This window comes from Rana temporaria, chromosome 7 (assembly GCF_905171775.1).
Source record: "Rana temporaria chromosome 7, aRanTem1.1, whole genome shotgun sequence".
In the NCBI taxonomy this organism is placed as follows: domain Eukaryota; kingdom Metazoa; phylum Chordata; class Amphibia; order Anura; family Ranidae; genus Rana; species Rana temporaria.
Window position 1 is genome coordinate 180,551,652 of NC_053495.1, and position 23,398 is coordinate 180,575,049.

At 44.7% G+C, this 23,398-nt stretch overlaps 1 protein-coding gene across 1 annotated transcript in view; it reads left to right on the forward strand.

Annotated features, from left to right (window-relative positions):
• DDAH1 (dimethylarginine dimethylaminohydrolase 1) overlaps positions 1–23,398 on the forward strand; it is a 241,853-nt gene that overhangs the window by 75,413 nt on the left and 143,042 nt on the right. Inside the window, exon 3 of the mRNA XM_040360560.1 lies at positions 6,946–7,044. Within this exon, the coding sequence (XP_040216494.1) occupies positions 7,036–7,044 (9 nt within the window). The 5' untranslated portion in view covers positions 6,946–7,035. The remainder of the gene's footprint in view (positions 1–6,945; positions 7,045–23,398) is intronic.

A 23,398-nucleotide genomic window follows, 5' to 3' on the forward strand; every position in this document is an offset into this window, starting at 1 on the left:
CCTTGTACTGCCTGTAGCCTTTCTGCAGCTGATCTTCCCCTCATTGACTTCTTATGCTTTATTCTGCACAGTATCTCTGGGTGGAGGCTGTAGGGAGGTGTAGTTCTCACTCCACCCAGCAGGTGGTGTCTTGCCACTATGTAGATGAAGCAGAGACTCAGGCCTCGTACACACGGCCGAGGAACTCGACGTGCCAAACACATCGAGTTCCTCGGCCAGTTCAGCCCTGAAGCCGCCGAGGAGCTCGGCGGGCCGAGTTCTCCCATAGAACAACGAGGAAATAGAGAACATGTTCTCTATTTCCTCGCCGAGGTCCTCGTCGGCTTCCTCGGCCGAAAGTGTACACACGGCCGGGTTTCTCGGCAGAATTCAGCCAGAAACTCGGTCGGAAGCTGAATTCTGCCGAGGAAACTGGTCGTGTGTACGGGGCCTCAGAGGAACATAGTTCCTCTGAAGCCTCTGTAGGCCTCACTGGGAGAGCAGCTGTCTGATTGGACGCTGCGATCCCTGGTGACCTTTTGTAGCCATTTTGGTTGGGGTAGCCTTTTTGAATAGGAGACTCTTCCAGGATTTGGCACATATCGTCCTCTTCTGGGGTCCCATGGCGGCTCTGGTGGCTCCTCCCCGCAAGAGCTAACCCCATAGCTGCCAAGTGTATGACTAGGACCCGCCCTCCGTTGACAGCAGCGGAAGCCAATGGCGATGAGCCGCTTAGATAGCGAAGCAGGAAACAAGCACACAGAAGTTCGGGGCTCAGGTAAGTAAAACAGGGACAGGGGGGTAAGGCGGAGAGTACAAGGTGTTTTAATGCATAGGATGCATTAAGGTGAAAAAACACGAAGCTTTACAACCACTTTAAGAGTTAACTGACAGTGCTAAGCCCACTTAAAGTGTTTGTTACCCCAACATTTCATATTCCTGATATGTGCCTGCTGTACCATGTACTTCTTTGAACAGTTTCCTGTTTTCTTTGTATCACTTCTTTTGTGTGAAATCCCTGGTGTACCTGCCAGTCCCTCAGCTTTCCTATTAAAAACTGACCACACCAAGCAGGAGAGCACACTGTGGCCAGTTCTCTAGGTATGCTGGGAACTCGGCCTGCTCTCCCCCAATGATCAGACTTGTCCTGACACCCCCCTCACAGCCTTTTACTGGGAAGCTCAGTGTTCTGTTGCTTCTCCTCCCCCTAGCTCTTATGCAGCTTAGAACAGAGGGAATGTGATCACTTATAAAAAAGGGGGAATAAAGATATTTATAGTGATTTTTAATATCTATACACAAGTGGTTTGCCTTTCATTTCTATTTTAAACTGAATGGGTTGTTTTACAAGGTGATCTTTATAATCACTATTTGAAATCTTCATAGTAAAAACAAGCTGCTACTGATAAACCAAGTGTATCAACCAAGTACAAACAATTAGGTAGATTCACAAAGAGTTAGGCCGGCTTATCAGTAGATAAGCCGACCTAACTCCGAATCTACGCCACCGTATGTTTAAGCGTATGCTCAAACAGAGATACGCTTAAACAAAGCTAAGATAGGACGGCTTGCGCCGTTCTATCTTAGCTTGCAATTTTTCGGATGGCCGCTAGGTGGCGCTTCCATTGCGGCCGGCGTATATTATGTAAATTAGCTTGTACGCCGATTCCCGAACGTACGCCAGCCTGCCGCAGTCGAATTACGTCATTTCCGTAAGGCCTTAGGCGGCCTAAAGTTATTCCACCTATGAGGTGGAATAACAATGTTAAAGTATGGCCGCCGTTCCCGCCGCGAGGTTCGAATTTTTGACATCATTTGCGTAAGTCGTCCGCAAATCGGGAGTTACGTCGTTTACGTCCACGTCAAAATCAATAGGCCCGTACGGCGTACTTAGAGCTTTAAAACATTTTTTTTTTTTCCCTTTTTATTTTTATTTATTTTATTATTTTTTACACTGGAAAAAAAAAAAAAGATCACTTTTATTCCTATTACAAGGAATGTAAACATCCCTTGTAATAGAAAAAAGCATGACAGGTCCTCTTAAATATGAGATCTGGGGTCAAAAAGACCTCAGATCTCATATTTAGACTAAAATGCAAAAAAAAAAAATTGAAACTGTCATTTTTTCAAATGACAAAAAACAAATGTTTCTTTAAGAGGCTGGGCGGGACTGACGTTTTGACGTCACTTCCGCCCAGCAGAGCTATGGGGACAGGCGAAGGAGATTTTTCCTTCAGTCTCGTCCCCAGTCAGCAGCCGAACGCACCCGATCTCCTCCGCCGCTACCGACGGCTCCGGTAAGCGGCGGAGGGCGCGGGAGAGCGGCGGGAGGCCCCTCTCCCGCCGCCGATAACGGCGATCTCGCGGCGAATCCGCCGCGGAGACCGCCGTTATCGTTAACAGAACCGCTGACACTAAAGATGGATACCTCGGTTGTGGCAGCAGCTGCTGCCATTACCGAGATATCCATCTTTAAAGTTAGGCCGTATAAAGACGTACAGCGGTTTGGAAGTGGTTAAATACAAATTGTTACATAGGTGCAAACAATGCACAAATATTATACCAATACTGCATTAAAGCAAATTTAAAAAATCACTCATAAATGTAAGCTATACAGTGCCTTGAAAAAAGTATTCATACCCCTTGAAATTCTCCACATGTAACAACCAAAAACGTAAAAGCATTTTATCGGGATTTTAATGCAATAAACCCACACAAAATGGCACATAATTGGGAAGTGGAGGGAAAATGATAAATGGTTTTCACAATATTTTACAAACAAGTATGAGAAAAGTGTGGTGTTTATTTGTATTCAGCCCCCCTGAGTCAATACTTTGTAGAACCTCCTTTCACTGCAATTACAGCTGCAAGTCTTTTTGGGGATGTCTCTACCAGCTTTGCACATCTAGAGGGTGAAATGTTTGGCCATTCTTCTTTGCAAAATAGCTCAAGCTCTGTCATATTGGATGGAGAGCGTCTGTGAACAGCAATTTTCAAGTCTTTGCATGGATTCTCAATTGGATTTAGGTCTGGACTTTGACTGGGCAATTAACTAACTAACACATGAATATGCTTTGATCTAAACCATTCCATTGTAGCTCTGGCTGTAGGTTTCGGGTCGTTGTCCTGCTGGAAGGTGAACCTCCGCCACAGTCTCAAGTCTTTTGCAGACTCTAACAAGTTTTCTTCTAAGGCCCTGTACACACGGTCGGTTTGGTCCGATGAGAATGAACCGAAGTTCATTTTTATCGGACCAAACCGACCATGTGTATAGGCTATCGGTCAGTTTTCCTTCGGTCCAAAATTTTAAAACATGCTTCAAAACCGAACCGATGGACCGCTGCCCCATCGGACCAAACCGATGGTTAGTACAGAAAAGCATCGGTTCAAAACCCGTGCATGCTCAGAATCAAGTCGACGCATGCTTGGAAGCATTGAACTTCGTTTTATTCAGCACGTCGTGTGTTTGACGTCACCACGTTCTGACCCGATCGGATTTTGGACTGACGGTGTGTACACATATCAGGCCGTACGGCCACTTCAGAGGTGAACCGATTCTCATCGGTTTTGTCCGACCGTGTGTACGGGGCCTAAGATTGCCTTGTATTTGGCTCCATCCATCTACCCATCAACTCTGACCAGCTTCCCTTTCCTTGCTAAAGAAAAGCATCCCCACAACATGTTGCTGCCACCACCATGTTTCACGGTGGGGATGTTGTATTCAGGGTGATGTGCAGTGTTTGTTTTCCCCCACACATAGCGTTTTGCTTTTAGGCCAAAAAGTAAAATTTTGGTCAAATCTGACCAGAGTACCTTCTTCCACATGTTTGCTGTGTCCGCCACATGACTTCTCACAAACTGCAAACGGGACTTCTTATGGTTTTCTTTCAACAATGGCTTTCTTTTTCATACTCTTCCATAAAGGCCAGATTTGTGAAGTGCACGACTAATAGATTCTCCCATCTGAACTGTGGATCTCTGCAGCTCCTCCAGAGTTACCATGGGCCTCTTGGCAAATGCACGCCACACTTTTCACATATTTATTTGTAAAAAAAAATGAAAACCATTTATCATTTTCCTTCCACTTCACAATTATGTGCCACTTTGTGTTGATCTATCACATAAAATTCCAATAAAATACATTACAATTTTTGGGTTGTAACATGACAAAATTTGGAAAAATTCAAGGGGTGTGAATACTTTTTCAAGGCACTGTATACTGTATATAATATCAATAAACACTATACAAAAAAGGAAAAAGACAGTACACATTCACCAAAAAGTCATAAATGTAAAAAAATTAAATAAAAAAAAATAGTTCATAAATGTGATCCGCCACCTGGTGCATTCTCCTTTGGACAGCCTAAACTCACCAGAACAGATGGACCTATGTTAAACAACACCAGGTCCAAAATGCTTTTAAGGGGGGGGGGGGGGACTTTGCCTTTTCTCTTTAATCCTCTAGGTGTATATGACTCATTCAAAGGAATTCGGAGATACTTTGCTCATAAGAAAAGGGAACAGAGAGGGGAACTTGTTGTATAATATGTTAAAAAAAACTCTTCTTTATTTGAATAAAACAAAATATTGCACTTACCTTTGTAGGTGCCTCAATGGCTAGGGACATATATATAGCATTATCATTCTCAGCAGGGCCACTGTTAGAAATCATGGGGCCCCATACAGCCCGTCTAAAGGGGCCCCCCCAACCACGCCTACACCCCACCTACCCCCAGGGTGCAGCAAAAAAGCAGCACTGACTTTATTCACCTACACCTTGAAAATGACAAAGTCCCTTCTCTGCTCCCACCTCCTGGGCCCCTCTGTTAACCTGATGGGGCCTAGGTAAATGTAATTTAAGCCCTGGTAAGCAAGTAGGAGTGAGGGTGTGGCCTAGTAAAATAAATGTATCCAGAAACGAAAAAAGTTGCCCTGGGTTCCCCTGTCTAGCTGATGGGACCTGGGCCCAAGTACAACAGGACTCGTTGTAGTGCCTTATCAGCGGCCCTGATCAGTGAATCACCACCGCTATACCAGTTGACAAAAGAGCCGGCCTGTATTCCACTAAAGTTAAAACAGAAACCCATGGTTTGGGAATGATGTCAGTACCAGCAGTACCTATTCCTTCCACTGACACCAACAATGGGGCAGTACTCCTCCAACTGACACCAATGACAGGACTTTATTCCTTCCGCTGACACCAACAATGGGGCAGTACTCCTCCAACTGACACCAATGATGGGACTTTATTCCTTCCGCTGACACCAACAATGTTGGCTATTCCTTCCACTGACACAAACAATGGGGCTCTATTCCTTCCACTGACACCAACAATGGGGGACTATTCCTACCACTGACACCAATGATGGGACTTTATTCTTTCCGCTGACACCAACAATGGGGACTATTCCTCCCAACGACACCGACGATGGGGCTCTCTTGCTGTGTCCCCCACATGGCTTCTCGCAGACTGCAAACTGGACTTCTTATGGCTTTCTTTCAAAAAAGTTTTTCTTCTTGCCACTTTTCCATAAAGACCAGATTTTCCTTCCACTGACACCAATAATGGGGCTCTATTCCTTCCACTGACATCAATGATGGGGCTCTATTCCTTCCACTTACACCAACAATGGGGGATGATTCCTTCCACCGACACCAATGATGGGATTTTATTCCTTCCAATGACACCAACAATAGGGTTTTATTCCTATCAATAATGCCCATTATGAGGCACAGTTCCTCCTTCTACTGACCACAGACAATGTCATTTATTTTACTGCCAATAGCCACAGTCAGGCCTCCCTAAAGCCTGAAGTGCCGTAAGCTGGGCCTTTCTTTAGGCCCCTTTCACACTGGGGTGGGAGGTGCGGTGGCGAAAAAAATTGCCTCTATTTTTAGCGGTGCTTTACCGCTAATTTCGCTACTCTATTTGCTAGCGGTCAAAAAAGGGTTAAAAACCACTGCAAAGCGTCTCTACAGAGGCGCTTTGCCGGCGGTATAGCCGCGGTGTTTCCAATTGCTTTCAATGGGCAGGAGATGTGGAGGAGCGGTATAAACACCGCTCCTTCACCGCTCCAAAGATGCGGCTAGCGGGACTTTATTTTCCGTCCTGCCAGCACTCTAGCTTTCACACTGGAGAAACATCGGCCGCTGTTTCAGGTCGGTTTGCAGGCGCTATTTTTAGCGCAATAGCGCCTGAAAACCGCCCCAGTGTGAAAGGGGTCTTAAGATGTTCTCTGAATGGTGAAGGTGCTGAGCAAGCGACCTCTTGTGTTCACTGTACAGAATGCAAGTCGTTTCAGCAGCACCCAGAAGGGAGAGCGCTGACTTTCTGCAGTACGGTCTACTACAGTGAATTTCTGCATCCCTCCTGGTGCTTCGGATGTGATATATGAAGGATTTACCAATCTGTGGCAATGTAAGTTTTGACAAAATGATCATTCCTTCAGTTCAGCTTCAACAACTTTTGAAATATGTTATCAGCCACACAGGGAGTGAATTGTCTCTAGTGAGTCAGCATTATTATTGTGAGCAGAGAAGTGCAACACTGCAAGGTAGGAAGCAGAACTGCATATGAAATTATATTCTTAGAAATTATACGTAGGATGAAAAAAAAACACATATTGGTGAGATTATTTCTATCAAGCTGATCTCTTTGGCATGTCTACAAAGTAAAACTTTGAAGTGGCTATGCTTTCTAAGAACTGCTTAGGCCCTTAGGCATCTACTTCACTTGTCCTGCCCTTGAGTCAGGCCATCTGCATATTTGCACAGCATGCTGAGTCACCCGTCTTCTTTTTGGTTCATGAAATCGGCCTTCAAACACATTTCTTGAATTGCGTGAATACTTATTTTTTGTAACTTTTAGATGTAGAAACCTCCAGATTTTCTAATGCTGTGTATATATTGGTGTCTGCTTCCTCCATCCAACCCCAGCAACTTACTCTTTTTACTTTCTTTTTCTAGCTATCCGTTTATTGATGACGATCGTACCACCATGAAGGCAGCGTCTATTTGAGCGTACTGTGACTCCGTCATATCATCAGATGACCATGGATGGCCAAGGTAAGGAACAGCTTGTGCTTTACTTCCATAACTGTCAGCTGGCTGTAATCTCCAGGGAAAGTCGGGGATATGACCCTAGACATGTCCCCGGTTTTTAACGCTCACTTAACCACTTGAGACCCGCGCTATTGACAAAAGACGTCAACAGCGCGGCTCTCAAGTGCCAAGTGGACGTCTTTGGACGTCATTTAAAGTGCATTACCCGCGCATGCCCCTGGGGGGCGCGCAGCGGGTAAACACTGTCCCGGCGCATCGCTGAAGAGCCGATGCGTGTACCTGGCGGCCGTGATGTCCGCCGGGTACACGCGATCGTCGGTAACACAGCAGGGACGTGGAGCTCTGTGTGTAAACACAGAGCTCCACGTGCTGTCAGAGGAGAGGAGACCGATCTGTGTCCCTTGTACATAGGGACACAGCATCGGTCACCTCCCCCAGTCACCCCCCTCCCCCCACACAGTTAGAACACGCCCAGGCTACACAGTTAACCCCTTCCTCACCCCCTAGTGTTAACCCCTTCCCTGCCAGTCACATTTATACAGTAATTAGTGCATTTTTATAGCACTGATCGCTGTATAAATGTGAATGGTCCCAAATTTGTGTCAAGTGTCCGATACGTCCGCCGCAATATCGCAGTCCCAATAAAAATCGCAGATCGCCGCCATTACTAGTAAAAAAAAAATAATAATTCTGTTCCCCATTTTGTAGACGCTATAACTTTTGCACAAACCAGTCGCTTATTGCGATTTTTTTTTTTTTTTACAAAAATACGTCGAAAAATACGTATCGGCCTTAACTGAAATATTTTTTTTTTTTTGGGATATTTATTATAGCAACAAGTAAAATATATATATATATATATTTTAAATTGTCGCTCTTTTTTTGTTTGTAGCGCAAAAAATAAAAACCGCAGAGGTGATCAAATACCACCAAAATAAAGCTCGATTTGTGGGGAAAAAAGGATGTCAATTTTGTTTGGGAGCCACGCCGCACGACCGCGCAAATGTCAGTTAAAGCGACGCAGTGCCGGAAGCTGAAATTTCGCCTGGGCACGAAGGGGGTTTATGTGCCCAGTAAGCAAGTGGTTAAAGAGGTGATCTGGCCAACCCACCAAAAAAATTAAAGGCCAGTAGCTACAAATACTGTAGCTGCTGACCTTTAATATTGGGACACTTACCTGCCAGATCGGCTGTCTGGTGCTGTCGCTGCCATTCCTAGTAAAGCAAACCGGCAGTGAAGCCTTTCAGCTTCACAGCCGGTACCCTACTGCTAATTGACATGGCGGCAGAGGAGGGGGGGGCTGAACTGTCTCTGGAAGTGGGGAAGGGGACCTGTCAAAAACAGGCACCCGTTCCCCCCTCCCTGAAAGATGCCAAATGTGGCACTGTAGGGGGTGGGGCAGATAAGCGAAAGTTCCACTTTTGAGTGGAACGCTGCTTTAAAGTGATACTAAATACTGTTTAAATTACATCGTCCCTTCTATTTCCATATGTGGATTATAATACGGTGTTGGGCCACGTACACACGATCGGTTCGTCTGATGAAAACGGACCGATGGATTTTTTCATCAAATATCCGATGAAGCTGACTTTCATCAGTCTTGCCTACACGCCATCAGTTAAAAATCTGATCGTGTTCAACGCAGTGACGTAAAAAACAACGACGTGCAGAGAAAAATGAAGTTCAATGCTTCCGAGCATGCGTCGACTTGATTCTAAGCATGCGTTTTTTTAACCATCAGAACATTTTAAAACCGGTTCTATTTTTTTTCACCGATGGGAAAAAAAACGATGGGGCCCACACACGATCGGTTCGTTTGATGAAAACGGTCCATCGGACCGTTTTTAATCGGACGAACCGATCGTGTGTACAGGGCATTAGACTTAGAGCATATACAGAGGAATTGACCATAGTGCTTGTTATGGACTTTTCAGATTTATTGATTTATTGTGCACTTTATTAATTGAATGACACTGTATATTTTATTAATTAATTTGTCTAATTGCGCCCTTTATAATTATTTTTTTAACACCCAAATACGTGCTCCACTCCAAAAGTGCGAATTAGCTTCTTACCGGAAAGATATTACCCTTGCAGGCCAAAAACGACCTTATTGACCCTGGCAGGTCAGTGTATTAATTGACCACTTGGATGCGCTCTTTTACTCCCCTCAGTAAAATATCATATGGCCTGATGTTGATCTCACAGGTGTAAATGGAGCATGGTACACTCAAATAGAGGGAAGGCAAAACCTCATTGCGCAATATCCAGAATAAAAGCAGTTTAATAAAAAAAAAAGACTAATGCCGCGTACACATGATCGGAAATTCCGCCAGCAAAAGTCCGACGTGAGCTTTTGATTGGAAATTTCGACAGTGTGCATGCTCCATCTAACTTTTGCTGTCAGAATTTCCGCCAGCAAAAGTTTGACAGCAGGTTCTCAATTTTTCCAATGGATAAAAATCCTATCGGAAAATCTGTTCATCTGTATGGAATTCCAATGGGAAAAAAACATGCATGCTCGGAAACAATTTGGCGTATGCTCGGAAGCATTGAACTTAATTTTCGCGGCTCGTCGTAGTGTTGTACGTCACGAAAGTTCAGAGAACTTTTGTGTGACCGTGTGTATGCAAGCCAAGCTTGAGTGGAATTCCGTTGGAAAAAACATCCAAGGTTTTTCCGTCAGAAATCCGATCGTGTATACGGGGGATTATACTCACAAGAACAGCAAAAATACATTCAGTATACGCAGCATCTGGCGAGTGTGCTGACATAATCGCTATTTCTTCCGCTCGACATACGTTTTGACGTATGGGACGTCGTTACTGGGGCAACGGAGGAGAGTAGGAGAGCGTATCCAAGTGGTCGATTCATTTACGATTATTTGAATTAAATTTGTTTGATTCCTTTTTTCGCACTTTGTATTATGTTTGAATATGACATGCACTTATTATTAATATTTTTTTGTGAAGTGTCTTTGTAAACATTGTTGTATGTAGTATCGTGAGTGCAGCTGCCATTCACATTTTGGGGCAGATCCACAAAGAAATTACGCCGGCGTATCTAGTGATACGCCGGCGTAATTTCAAAATTTCCGCGTCGTATCTTTGTTTTGAATCCTCAAAACAAGATACGACGGCATCTCGGCTTGATCCGACAGGCGTACGTCTTCGTACGCCTTCGGATCTTAGATGCAATTTTTCGGCGGCCGCTAGGTGGCGTTTCCCTCGTAATCCACGTCGAGTATGCAAATTAGCTATTTACGGTGATCCACGAACGTACGTCGGCCCGGCGCATTTTTTTTTGTCGTTTGCGTTCGGCTTTTTCCAGCGTATAGTTAAAGCTGCTATATGGTGGCGTACTCAATGTTAAGTATGGCTGTCCTTCCCGCATACAATTTAGAATTTTTTGTGTCGTTTGCGTAAGTTGTTCGCGAATAGGAATTTGCGTAGAATGACGTCACCGTTGTAAGCATTGGCTGGTTCCGGTTTAATTTCGAGCATTTAAAAAAAAACGTTGATTACGTCGGGTCACGGCGTATTAACATAAAACACGCCCCCATTACAGCCATTTGAATTCCGCGCCCTTACGCCACGAGATATACACTACGCCGCCAAAACTTACGGCGCAAATTCATTGATTCATTCATTCAAACCAAAGCAAAGTAAGTTACAGCGGCATAGCGTATCTTAGATACGCTGCGCCCGGCGCAAATGTATGTGGATCTGCCCCTTTGAGTATAACATTTATATCACCTAGTGCAGAAATATTTTTTCATTATAATGTTAAAATTCAAGTTTTAATGAGTTTTAGCACAGTGTACTGCCAGCACCATCGTGGTGCTTTTTGAATGGCGCTCCAACCCACGTGTAGTGTCAGCCAGCACACCTGCACTTTACTTCACCCCAAACCATGTGTGCAAATGCATTGCAGTTCATTGTGTCACACACATTTTTGTGTGTTGAATCTTGTTAAGGGCTTGTTCAAAGCAAATGGGCTGCCTTGACGCAAAGCTGTCACTAAACAAAAATTCTTAAACTGACAGAAAAAGCACATTTGGGTGGATGGGAAACGCAGGGCCTCCGTTTCCTGCTTGTCAAGAATGTGTCAACTTTAAAGAGATCCTGTCACCCACCAACAAGAATTGTAGGTAATGGACTCATCCGTCTTCCCACGCATTTATTGTCCACTACTCCTCTCTGTCAATCCCTCCATTGGCTTCTGCTCACCCAATGCATAAAGTTAAAAATACTGAACTTTATCTACAGAGCCGTCCACAACTCTGCCCTGAGTTACATCTCCAACTTCACCTCAATATACCAACCAAACAGTTTTATTCACCCCTATGACCTCCTTTTCTCTATCTCTCTTGCAGTGGCGGCCCGTAAAACAGGGTGCACGGGTTACACCCCCTCATCCATGCATCCAGCCCCCTAATCTACATGCAGGACGCAGGACACATGGATTCCAAGAGGCTCTAATAGGCTTCAAAAGAAGGGTGGGCTCGGGCCGCAGTGCCCACCCAGTTGTGTAACAATGACGAATTAATATTCGCTATTGTCTTCTGATTCTCCTCCTGGCCAAACAGGAAGCGGGTCCTGAGACCTGTTTCCCGATTTCCCAAAGGCAGAATTGATCCTATTGGCCTAGGAGGAGGAGGGAGGAGAAGCATGGCGGAAGCTGCCATTAAACCAAGGAGGAGACGCAGGGAAGCCACCACCCGTCGCCCGGAGGGAAGAGCTGCCTACGCCATTGGTAACCAATAAAAAAAGGGGGAAAACTCTGCGCTAAACCCACTTACAAGTGAGGAAAAATTGATATATGACCTCTAAATAGAGGAAGGAATGAAAAAAAAATGAGTGAAAAAATGAATTTAAATAGGGGAGTGCTGCTGCCTATTCAAAGCTCAAATACTTAAACTTCAAAGACATACATACAAAAAAGAAATAAGCGCACAACTCCAAACATTTAAATGTGCAATCACAGCCTTTTCTCTTCCTTCTTGCAAGATAGAAGCACTCCTCCCCAAGATAGTTGATTATACACCTGGGGCCGGCAGGCTAATGCACAAGTTCATCTGACCTCCTTAAAACCGGGGTCCAACGATTGGGTAAGAGTCAGTATTTATATTTCTTCAGCTGAATATAAAGATTCGGGGGCCAGATTCACGTAGATCGGGCGCAATTTTACGTAACCGGTTTACGTTACACCGCCGCAATTTTTCAGATTTTGTGCCCGATCCACAAAGCACTTACCTGGAAATTTGCGGCGGTGTATCGTAAACAGGTCCGGCGCAAGGCGGCCCAATTCAAATGGGGCGGGTACCATTTAAATTAGGCACGCTCCCACGCCGGACGTACTGCGCATGCTCCCGTCACAAATTTCCCGACGTGCTTTGTGCGAAATTACGACGCGCCGACGTTTTGTGAATCGCGACGTGAAAAAAGAGTTACGCCGGGAAAATTTTAAAATTTAAAAATAATTCAAAAGCGACGTGGGAAAGACAGGCATACTTTAACATGGTGGAGTACTTTTACACCATGTTAAAGGTGCACTATCTTTGCGACGGAAATCTAACACTCGTGACGACGTAACGTCGGGAAAAAGCTTCGAGGATCGCCGTAACTCCTAATTTGCATACCCGACGCTGGTTTACGACGCAAACTCCCCCCAGCGGCGGCCGCGGTATTGCATCCTAAGATCCGACAGTGTAAGTCCATTACACCTGTCGGATCCTCTGCCTATCTATGCGGAACTGATTCTATGAATCAGTCGCAAAGTTAGAAACAGAGATACGACGGCGTATCAGGAGATACACCGTCGTTTCTCTTTTGTGAATCTGGCCCCAAGTTTCTTCAAGATGTTGGGTTAAAGTCTGTAGCGATTAATGAACTATTGCTTGGAAGTATCTGGTGGTCAGGATTTTCTTTGATATATTTTTTTGAGGACTTTGATCACTCAATTACCTCTTTCTTTATTCATTTTGGGTTTATTTATATCTTTTTTGTTTACCTGGTACAGGGTGTATCAACACATCAATTTTTTCATCACTTTATGGTTTTGATATAACATTATTTCACTCCCTTGTGATTGCACATTTAAATGTTTGCCATTGGTAACCAACCAGGGAGGGTGGCTGTGAGTGCACGGTTTGCTGCCGCCACTGCACTGTTTTCACCTCCTCCCATGCTTACCTCCAGGATTTTTTCCTGAGGCTCTCCCATCCTCAGGAACTGTCTATCCCAATCTGTCCGACTATCTCCTACTCTGGCCACCTTTAGGAGATCCCTGAAAACTCCTCTCTTCGGAGAAGCCTATTCTGCCTCTAACTATTAAACTGAACTTTTATGCTTAACCCTAAGGCCGCGAACACACGATCGGTCCATCCGATGAGAACGGTCCGAAGGTGCCTACACACCATCAGTTAAAAAAAGGATTGTGTCAGAACGCGGTGACGTAAAACACGACGTGCAGAAAAAAACGAAGTTCAATGCTTCCAAGCATGCGTTGATTCTGAGCATGCACGGGTTTTTAACCGATGCTTTTGCATACTAACCGTCGGTTTTGACCTATCGGTTATCAGTCCATCGGTTAAATTTTAAAGCAAGTTCTACATTTTTTGACCGAAGGTTAACTGACCGATGGGGCCCACACATGATCGGTTTGGACTGATGAAAACGGACCTTCAGTCCGTTTTTATCGGTTTTGACCGATCGTGTGTACGCGGCCTAACAGTTATTATCTTTTGTATCACCGGGGGGTGTACACATGCCATGGCGGTGATGCTTTGATTCATGACTGTGGCAGAAATTTGCCACCTGTTGCTTTCAGCAGGCATAGTGCCCGGCGAACATGACCCATTCACGTGAGTGGGGCCGCTCTGCCAGTGCCCCAGTGCACATGATTGCAATGTGGTTGTATGGCATTTAAGTGTTCATTTAGGCGCCTATCAATGTTAGCTAGACATACACTTTAATGGAAGGTAAGATAAAACTGATGTGTGTGTATCCTGTGTGTAGACTAGAACGCACTGGTTGTGTTTATTATAGTGCCTGCAGCATCCAGAATGTTGTCAGATGCCACACAACAGATGTGTTCTGCCTGCTGTGATCAGGGCATACCTTAATGAAGGCTCACCTTGCATTAAACCCATTAGTGTTTGATGAGCAGGGAATGCAGCCTGCTAGGTGGAAATACATTCTCTGCAAACGGTAACGACATAGAGTTATATAAGACACTAAAAAATTTACAAAGTGGTATACCGCGCTAAAGTGCAAAAGATACGTAAAACAGCAGCGACAAACCATGTGATATCATCATCGTAAACATAAATTAAAAACCATATATATAAACACTCTTTAACTTTTTCAATACTAATGCTTTGTTTTTTCAATATTCACTATTCTATTGTACATTTGCAGTTTACTATTGATAAAGCGCAACTATTAAAAGACACTGCCTGGATAATGTATTTACTTAACCACTTCAGCGCCGGACCATTTTGCTGGTCAATGACGGGCCACTTTTTGCGATTCGGCACTGCATCGCTTTAACTGACAATTGCGCGGTCGTGAGACGTGGCTCCCAAACAAAATTGGCATCCTTTTTTCCCCACAAATAGAGCTTTCTTTTGGTGGTATTTGATCACCTCTGCGGTTTTTATTTTTTGCACTATAAACAAAAATAGAGCGTCAATTTTGAAAAAAAAATGAATCTTTTTGCTATAATAAATATCTCCCAAAAATATATAAAAACAATTTTTTTCCTCAGTTTAGGCCGATACGTATTCTTCTACATATTTTTCGTAAAAAAAACGCAATACGCGTTTATTGATTGGTTTGCGCAAAAGTTATAGGGCCATATCCACAAAGCGCGTCGCTTCTTTCCGGCCGGTGTAGTGTATCTCAAATACACTACGCCGCCGTAACTTACAGCGTATTTCCCATATTCTCAAAGAATTTGCGCCATAAGTTACGGCGGCGTAGTGTATCTGTGTCGGCGTAAGGGCGCGCAATTCAAATGGGTGAGATGGGGGCGTGTTTTATGTTAATACGTCTTGACCCGATGTAAATGAAGTTTTTTCTGAACGGCGCATGCACCGTCCGTGGGGGTATCCCAGTGCGCATGCTCGAAATTAACCCGCAACAAGCCAATGCTTAGGACGTGAACGTCATTCTACGCAAAGCCCTATCCGCGAACGACTTGCGCAAACAACGTAAACTTTTCAAATTTCGACGCGGGAACGACGGCCATACTTAACATAGGATACGCCTCATATAGCAGGGGTAACTATACGCCGAAAAAAGCCTAACAAAGTAAAAAAATGCGCCGGCCGGACGTACGTTAGTGGATCGCCGTATCTAGCTACTCGACGCGGAAATCGACGGAAACGCCACCTAGCGGCCAGCGTAAATATGCACCTTAGATCCGACGGCGTACTAAGACGTACGCCAGTCGGATCTAGCACAGCTTCAGGCGTATCTTGTTTTGTGGATACAAAACAAAGATACGCCGGAGCAAACAAGAAGTTACGCGGCGTATCAATAGATACGCCAGCGTAACTTCTTTGTGGATCTGCCCCATAGTGTCTACAAAATAGGGGATAGTTTTATGGCATTTTTATTAATATTTTTTTTTTTACTAGTAATGGCGGCGATCTGCGATTTTTATCGGTATTGCGACCGTATGGCAGACACATCGGACACTTTTGACACATTTTTAGGACCATTGGCATTTTTATAGCGATCAGTTCTATAAAAATGCATTGATTATTATAAAATGGTAACTGGCAGGGAAGGGGTTAACAGTAGGGGGCGAGAAAGGGGTTAATTATGTTCCCTCATTGTGTTCTAACTGAAGGAGGGGAGGGACTGACTAGGGGAAATGACAGATCGCTGTTCATACATTGTATGAACATACGATCAGTCATTTCTCCCCCTGAAAGAACCGGGCGGGAGCTGTGTGTTTACACACACAGCTCCCGTTTCTCGCTTTGTGACGAGCGATCGCGGGTGCCCGGCGGTGATCACACCCGCTGGGCACTCGCATCAGCACCAGGGGCGAGCAGGGGGCGCGCGCTGCAATGAAAAATCACGTTATATTACGTGATTTTGCGCAGCCAAGCCGACTTGCTGCCGTAAAACTACGGTGGGCGGTCGGCAAGCGGTTAAAATATCTTTTTTATTATCTTCTTGAATGGCAGGTTATGTCTTTACACACTGAAACACATTTGCCATGCCCAGATAGAACAAAACTCGGATAGGATAAACTAACCATATGCTAATAATATTTCGAATGGCGCTCCACCTCCAGGAAAAAAAAAAATAAAGAGAATTTTTTGAAAAGGCAGGCCAAAGGACACCTGTCATAAGAAAAATATAGATGTTGTCCTCTTCATCTGAAATTACTGGTGACTGACTGTTATGCCACCCCTGCAGCTTCAATATATTTTATGACAAATGTAGGCGTAAAGATAATTGGGGGAAAAAAGTAATAAATCATCTGCATACATTTACAGTTCCCCGTACGAGGATTTCTTCTGCGCATGCGCCGACGTATCCGGCGCATTCGCACTTTAGAAAGCTCACGCCGTGCCGTTTTAAGTAAAGGTCATGCCGTGACTGGCAGCTCCCACTCACATGTGCGGGAGTGACTTCACGCTACTATGGTTGGTCACAGAGCCGGAGTCCGCGACCCCGTAAGGAAGATGGACGCTTCCAGCCGGCAAGGAAATCGGGGACATCGCAGGCTTCGGTTTCAGGTAAGTGACACATAATGGGCTGCTACAGTATATGGTGCATAGTAGCCCATTATGCTTTACCTTTGCAGGGAAACAAAGAGGAAGTAAAACTCTAAGGCCCCGTACACACCATCGGACCTATCCGCTGAAAACGGTCCGCCGGATTTCTGTCTGATGGTTGTACACACCATCAGACAGAAATCCGCGCGTGCACAATACGCGGGGCGTGGCCGCGCCATCGCCGAGACGATGACGCAGCGACGTGGGCGGCCTTGAAGTTTAAAACTTCCATGCATGCGTCAATTCAGTACGACGCATGCGGGGGATGGCGGTCGGTCGGACGTGTCCGGTGAGTCTGTACAGACGACCGAACACGTCCAACGGATAGATTTCCAGCGGACAGGTTGGTTAGCATGCTAACCAATTTTGGTCCGCTGGAAACTGTCCGATCCGCCGGACAATTGTCCGCTCGGGCCTACACACGACTGGATCGGTCCGCTGGAACTGGTCCATCGGACCAGTTCCAGCGGATAGATTCGGTCGTGTGTACGGGGCCTAATTGGCTTAAAAAAGGGCTGGCTCGGGGGACAGAGCACTGCGCCCTGAGCCCACCCAGTTGTGTGACAATAGGGAATTAATATTTGCTATTATCTTCCTGGCCAATCAGGAAGCGGGTCCTGGGAATGGCCGAGAGGAGAAGCAACCATCTTGGCTGGCACCGGGGAGGATGTATATGGAGATCCGGAGGAGGTTTTATTTTTATTTATTTATTAAAATGCTTAATGAGAGCGCAGTCTTTACCCGAGTGCCTCGATGCGGTTGCCCTCATCGGAGGGAGAGATCTCACTCTTCATTGCCGCAAACGCAGAAGCCCTACCATGTGAGTACCACCCATGGGGGGTCAACTGGTTTGTTTGCTGCACCAGCCGCCACTGGTTAGGCTGGCCATAGAAGTTCGCACGATTCCTCCATCAACACAGACAGTGCTGAGCCATTGTCTGCTCATGGCGGGGGGTCAGACGGGGAATCCGTCCCCGCCAGGAGCAGACAGCGATTACTGTTTGCGGCTGTAGCAGCCGCTAGCGATGATTGCATGTGAATCCGGTAGGCTGATTGTACCGAAGTTGATCGATCAATCAACTTGGCACAGTCAGCCTGCTCACACTTTGTTCGAATCTCTGCTCTCTTCCTCCTGAACCTATGGCCGGTGTTCTGTTGAGAAGTGCCCCCCATCCAATAGTGCCCGGGACAAACTGCGCATGCGAGTGAACCACAACTGCGGCTAGCAAGGATTTCAATGCACTTCTCTATGTGAAAATTCAGTATTGGTCCCCAGGCGTCACTCCACACAAACAGGAGTTTGGGGGTTCTCTACAGCATTTCTCTCTCACATAAAGAAAGGCGTTGATCTACTAAGGTTGGACGCATAACAACATGTGACCAGAGCTTAGCGTTTAATTATAACATACACTTGAAGATTCCAGTGCACTTCTATATGCAAGTGATTATCAGTATGGGACCCCAGGCGTCACTCCACACAAACAGGAGTTTGGGGGTTCTCTACATCATACCACTTAAACATATAGAAAAGTATTAGGCCACTAAGGGAGTTGGTATGAAAATACCATCAACCCTTAGCATAGAAAAGTTAGAGCGAACATGTTCAGCAAGTTAGGGCAAGGCCCATAAACAAATGACACTTATGTCAAGCACGTAGTAAATAGGAGTTGTAGAGACAACTAATAGTTGCATATGAGAGGCAAATATAGCTTAGGTAATTTTGAGAGTAGATGCCCCTTTAAGATGTTCCTCAGCAAACAGCCATAGACATAACAGTTAGTCCCAAGCAGTATGTTAATAGCTACAAGCCATAATAAATAACAGCAATTGTTTTAGGTGGAATATATGCAGCAGTTCTTCCTATAGTACTACAAGTGAAACAATTGCTACTTATCCGTTTGCAGGGCTTGAGTGTAGCGACAAGGAATTCTGTAGTGTAGGGTGTCAGCAAGGAAGGTCTTGAAGGTTGTCCCCAGTAACAGCAATGTGAAGTAGCCAAGGTAACAGCAGAAATGCTGGAGTTGCAGCTTGGTGAAGTTTTGCAGCATGGGAAGCGATGGCACCAATGATTGTAGCGTGGCCGAGCTACGGCTGACAATAATAGAACGGTGTGCAGTCAGCACACCGCTCTGTTTATAGCATCAAGGCAGCTGCAGTGCATAAGCACTAATTCAAAGGAAACCGCCGTTAGTTGCGGCGCACCTCCGCGTTCCACGGTGGAACACACGCAGCGCTGCGTGATGATGTCATCGCGTGGCTGTCGCATTCGCTCCACGCCAGAACGCATTACGATGGCGCAGAGAGCGCCTGTTACAACGTCATAGCACAACTGCTGATTTGCTGGGCTGACATAACCATGGCGCATGCGCAAATCATAGGAGGTATCACTCGATGGGAGATTCCATTTCATAGCCACAATTTAAACCTATACAAAAAGCAGGGATACCGAACCATCAGCACACTGTAAAGCCGCCTCGCAATAGCGAGGCACGATGTGAGAACTACGGTCTCCCGCCGCTGTTTGTATAGGTTTCAATTGTTACCGTGAAATGGTATCTCCTATCAAGAGATACCTCCTACGATGTGCGCTTGCGCCCTGGACATGTCGCTCCAGCTGATCGGCAACTTAGCTGCAGTGCGGCTCCGTCCTGCGCATGCGTGGGCACTATTCGATGGGGGGTATTTCGAAAGAACACTGGCCTTAGGCTTTATTTGCACTTTGACTACATTCTTTTTTTATTCCTTTATAAAATAAATAGAAAATACATTGAAGAGTCAATCATTTATTCTCTTAACTGCAGAATGTTCTGAAAACATTTTTTAATTATTAACAGCATTCATAAAACACCAATTACAGGAACTGAAAAGTAGGTTTCGGTGTTCCCAGCTGGTTCAGTAAGGCAAAAAGGCGAAATGTGAAGGACATGATCACATAGCAGAAAGTCCAAACTGATCTTCACCGGGACTGATAGCAGTCAGTTGGAAATCTGCTGTGGTTTCCGTACCTTGCATGCAATGCTTGTCTTCTATGGGGCCTTATGCTGCGTACACACGATCATTTTTCGGGTTGTAAAAAAAGCAGAGCATTTTTTGGGTTCTGAAAAACGGGCAAAAAAAAAATTCGAACATGCTCTATTTTTTAACGACGTTTTTAACGTTGTCGTCTTTCGGTTTGTAAAAAATTATCGTGTGGGCTTTAACGACGTGAAAAATCCGCGCATGCTCAGAAGCAAGTTATGAGATGGGAGCGCTCGTTCTGGTAAAACTACCGTTCGTAATGGAGTAAGCACATTCATCACGCTGTAACAGACAGAAAAGCGTGAATCGTCTTTTACTAACATGAAATCTGCTAAAGGGTGGCGCCATCCGAATGGAACTTCCCCTTTATAGTGCCGTCGTACGTGTTGTACGTCACCGAGCTTTGCTAGAGGATTTTTTTTTCACGATCGTGTGTAGGCAAGGCCGTTTTAATGATCGGGTTGAAAAAAACTTTGTTTTTTCTAGACCCTTAGGCTGCATTCACACCTGAGCGTTTTGTCGCCTGAAGCGCGACGCTCAAAAATGCTAGAGGGGGAAAAATACATTATTCCCTATGGAGATGGTTCAGATCTCCACTCCAAAATGCCTGACGCACCCTTTTTTTGCGCGATTCGGGCGGTTTGGGCGTTTTTGAGCGTTTCTATTTCCCATAGAAAGTAATGGAAACGCTTGATTCAAGCGACTAGCGTGACAACGAGCATTTACTACGGGCGTTTTGTCGCTTTAATCAATAAACCATTTCACCCAGGCAGAAGATAAAAAAAATCTACCAACATAGCAACAAGTGATGAAAAGATGATCATTTTTCCTATTGGCTAAAATAAAAAACGTTGAAGTACAAAAACGTCGGACGACGCTGTATACAAACGCGCAAATAAGCATGAATACGCAAGACAAAACGCCGGAAAAAACACCGGAAAAAAACGACCGAACGACCTACGCTCAGGTGTGAATGCAGCCTTAAAAACGTTTTTTACAACCCGAAAAATGATCATGTGTATGCGGCATGACTGAATGATCTCAACAGTGTTGTAGTATGGCTGCCTGTATGCGGATGGCATGCTCTCTGATGCATGGGTAATTATCTTGCATTGTGCACTTAAATATTCATGATGTGCCCAGCACTTACGTCATTGAATTCTGGCTCGCGCAGGCTGTTATTACCAAAAACACGCACTGGATGATGCTTTCTGCTTGACCTGCGGCAGCGCAGCTGAGCAACAAGAGATGGTGATTCAGAGTTAGGGGGGGAAACAAAATTGAAGTAGATCTAATCCCTTTCCATTCAGTTTGCTGAAGCACTGTGTATCATTAACAATCACCATAATTAAAAAAATAAATGACATTTGGGAATCTGTGCAGCGCCGCAAAGTTAGCGTCGCACTGATTCGGACTGTGCTATTGTCAGCATTAGTTGCTAATTTGGCATGTTAAATCGCATGCCAATTCGGACCAATGTAAACCTAGTTCACACCTTTGTGTTTTTTGGGGCTTTTTGCAGAAACGCACTACAATCTATTTAACATGGTCTCCTATTGGCCACGTTCACATCTATGCTTTTTTTAGCAATGTGCTTTTGGAAAGGGTCAGGGACTTTTTTTTAACGCAAAAATTTGCTTTTTTTTTATTTAATAGACTTCAATGGAGATGCTGCAGAAAAGCATGTAGTGCGATTTTGCCGCAATTTGCATTTTTTAATCTACCCAAAAACAAATTTAAAGTGGAAGTAAACCCTCCTACTGTTTTCAGCCAAGGAAGCTGCCATCTTGGCCTCTGTTTTATCTGCAACTGCCACGATGCTGCACATGTGATCTGTTATGAAACCAGCCATTGGATGGTTTGACAGTTTGGTTGAGAGCACAAGCAAATGTGACATCTAGCATTTCCGGCATGCCGGGAATGTTAACTGTTTTTTTAACCACTTCCAGACCTGCGCACGACGATGTACGTCTTCTTTTTAAAGATTGATATCTCGGTAACGGCAGCAGCTGCTGCCACAACCAAGGTATCGATCTTTAGTGTGCGCGGTCTGGTACACGATAACGGCAGTCTCCGCGGCGGATTCGCCGCAAGATCGCCGTTATCGGTGGCGGGAGAGGGCCCCCCCTCCCGCCGCTCTCCCGCGCCCTCCGCCGCTTACCGGAGCCGTCGGTAGTGGCGGAGGAGATCGGGACTGTTCGGCAGCTGAGCGGGGACGAGACTGAAGGAAAAATCTCCTTCGTCCGTCCCCATAGCTCTGCTGGGCGGAAGTGACGTCAAAACGGCAAAAACATAGAATATCCAGGCAGTCCCGCCCAGCCTCTTAAAGAGACAATTTTTTTTTTTTGTCATTTGAAAAAATGACAGTTTCAAATTTATTTTGATTTTTTTGCATTATAGTCTAAATATGAGATCTGAGGTCTTTTTGACCCCAGATCTCATATTTAAGAGGACCTGTCATGCTTTTTTCTATTACAAGGGATGTTTACATTCCTTATAATAGGAATAAAAGTGATCATTTTTTTTTTCAGTGTAAAAAGTAATAAAATAAATAAAAATAAATAAGAAAACAAAAAAAAAATTTTTTTAAAGCGCCCCGTCCCGACGAGCTCGCGCGCAGAAGCGAACGCATACGCGAGTAGCGCCCGCATATGAAAACGGTGTTCAAATCACACAAGTGAGGTATCACCGCGATCGTTACAGCGAGAGCAATAATTATAGCCCTAGGCCTACTCTGTAGCTCAAGAAATGCAACCTCTAGAATTTTTTAAACATCGCCTATCGAGATTTTTAAGGGTAAAAGTTTGACGCCATGCCACGAGCGGGCGCAATTTTTAAGCGTGACATGTTGGGTATCATTTTACTCGGCGTAACATTATCTTTCACAATATATAAAAAAATTGGGCCAAATTTATTGTTGTCTTATTTTTTAATTCAAAAAAGTGAATTTTTTCTCAAAAAAGTGCGCTTGTAAGACCGCTGCGCAAATACGGTGTGACAAAAAGTATTGGAATGACCACCATTTTATTCTCTAGGGTGTTAGAAAAAAAATATATATAATGTTTGGGGGTTTTAAGTAATTTTCTAGCAGAAAAAACTGTTTTAGTCTTGCAAACACCAAATCTGAAAAACACCTAAGGTCTGGAAGTGGTTAAACTATCAAATAGATGGGTTTACTTCCGCTTTAATAATAATAAAAAAAAAAAAAAGCATAAAAAATTAAATAAAATGCAAATTGTGGTAAAATCGTGTGTGCAAAAACATACAGCAATAAGCACTGCAGAAACGGATCAAAACCAAACTGCATAGGTGTGAACCGAGTCTAATGCCGCGTACACACGACCGTTTTTCATGACGAGAAAAATTCAATTTTTTAAATTGGTCGTGAAAAACGGTCGTATGTAGGCTCCAGAGCATTTTTCTCGACGAGAAAAATGGGCTAAAAAAATGTGGAACCTGCTCTATTTTTTCTCGTCGTTTTTCACGTCATGAAAAACGGTCGTGTGTATGCTTTTTTTTCGAGGAGGAAAAAAACACGCA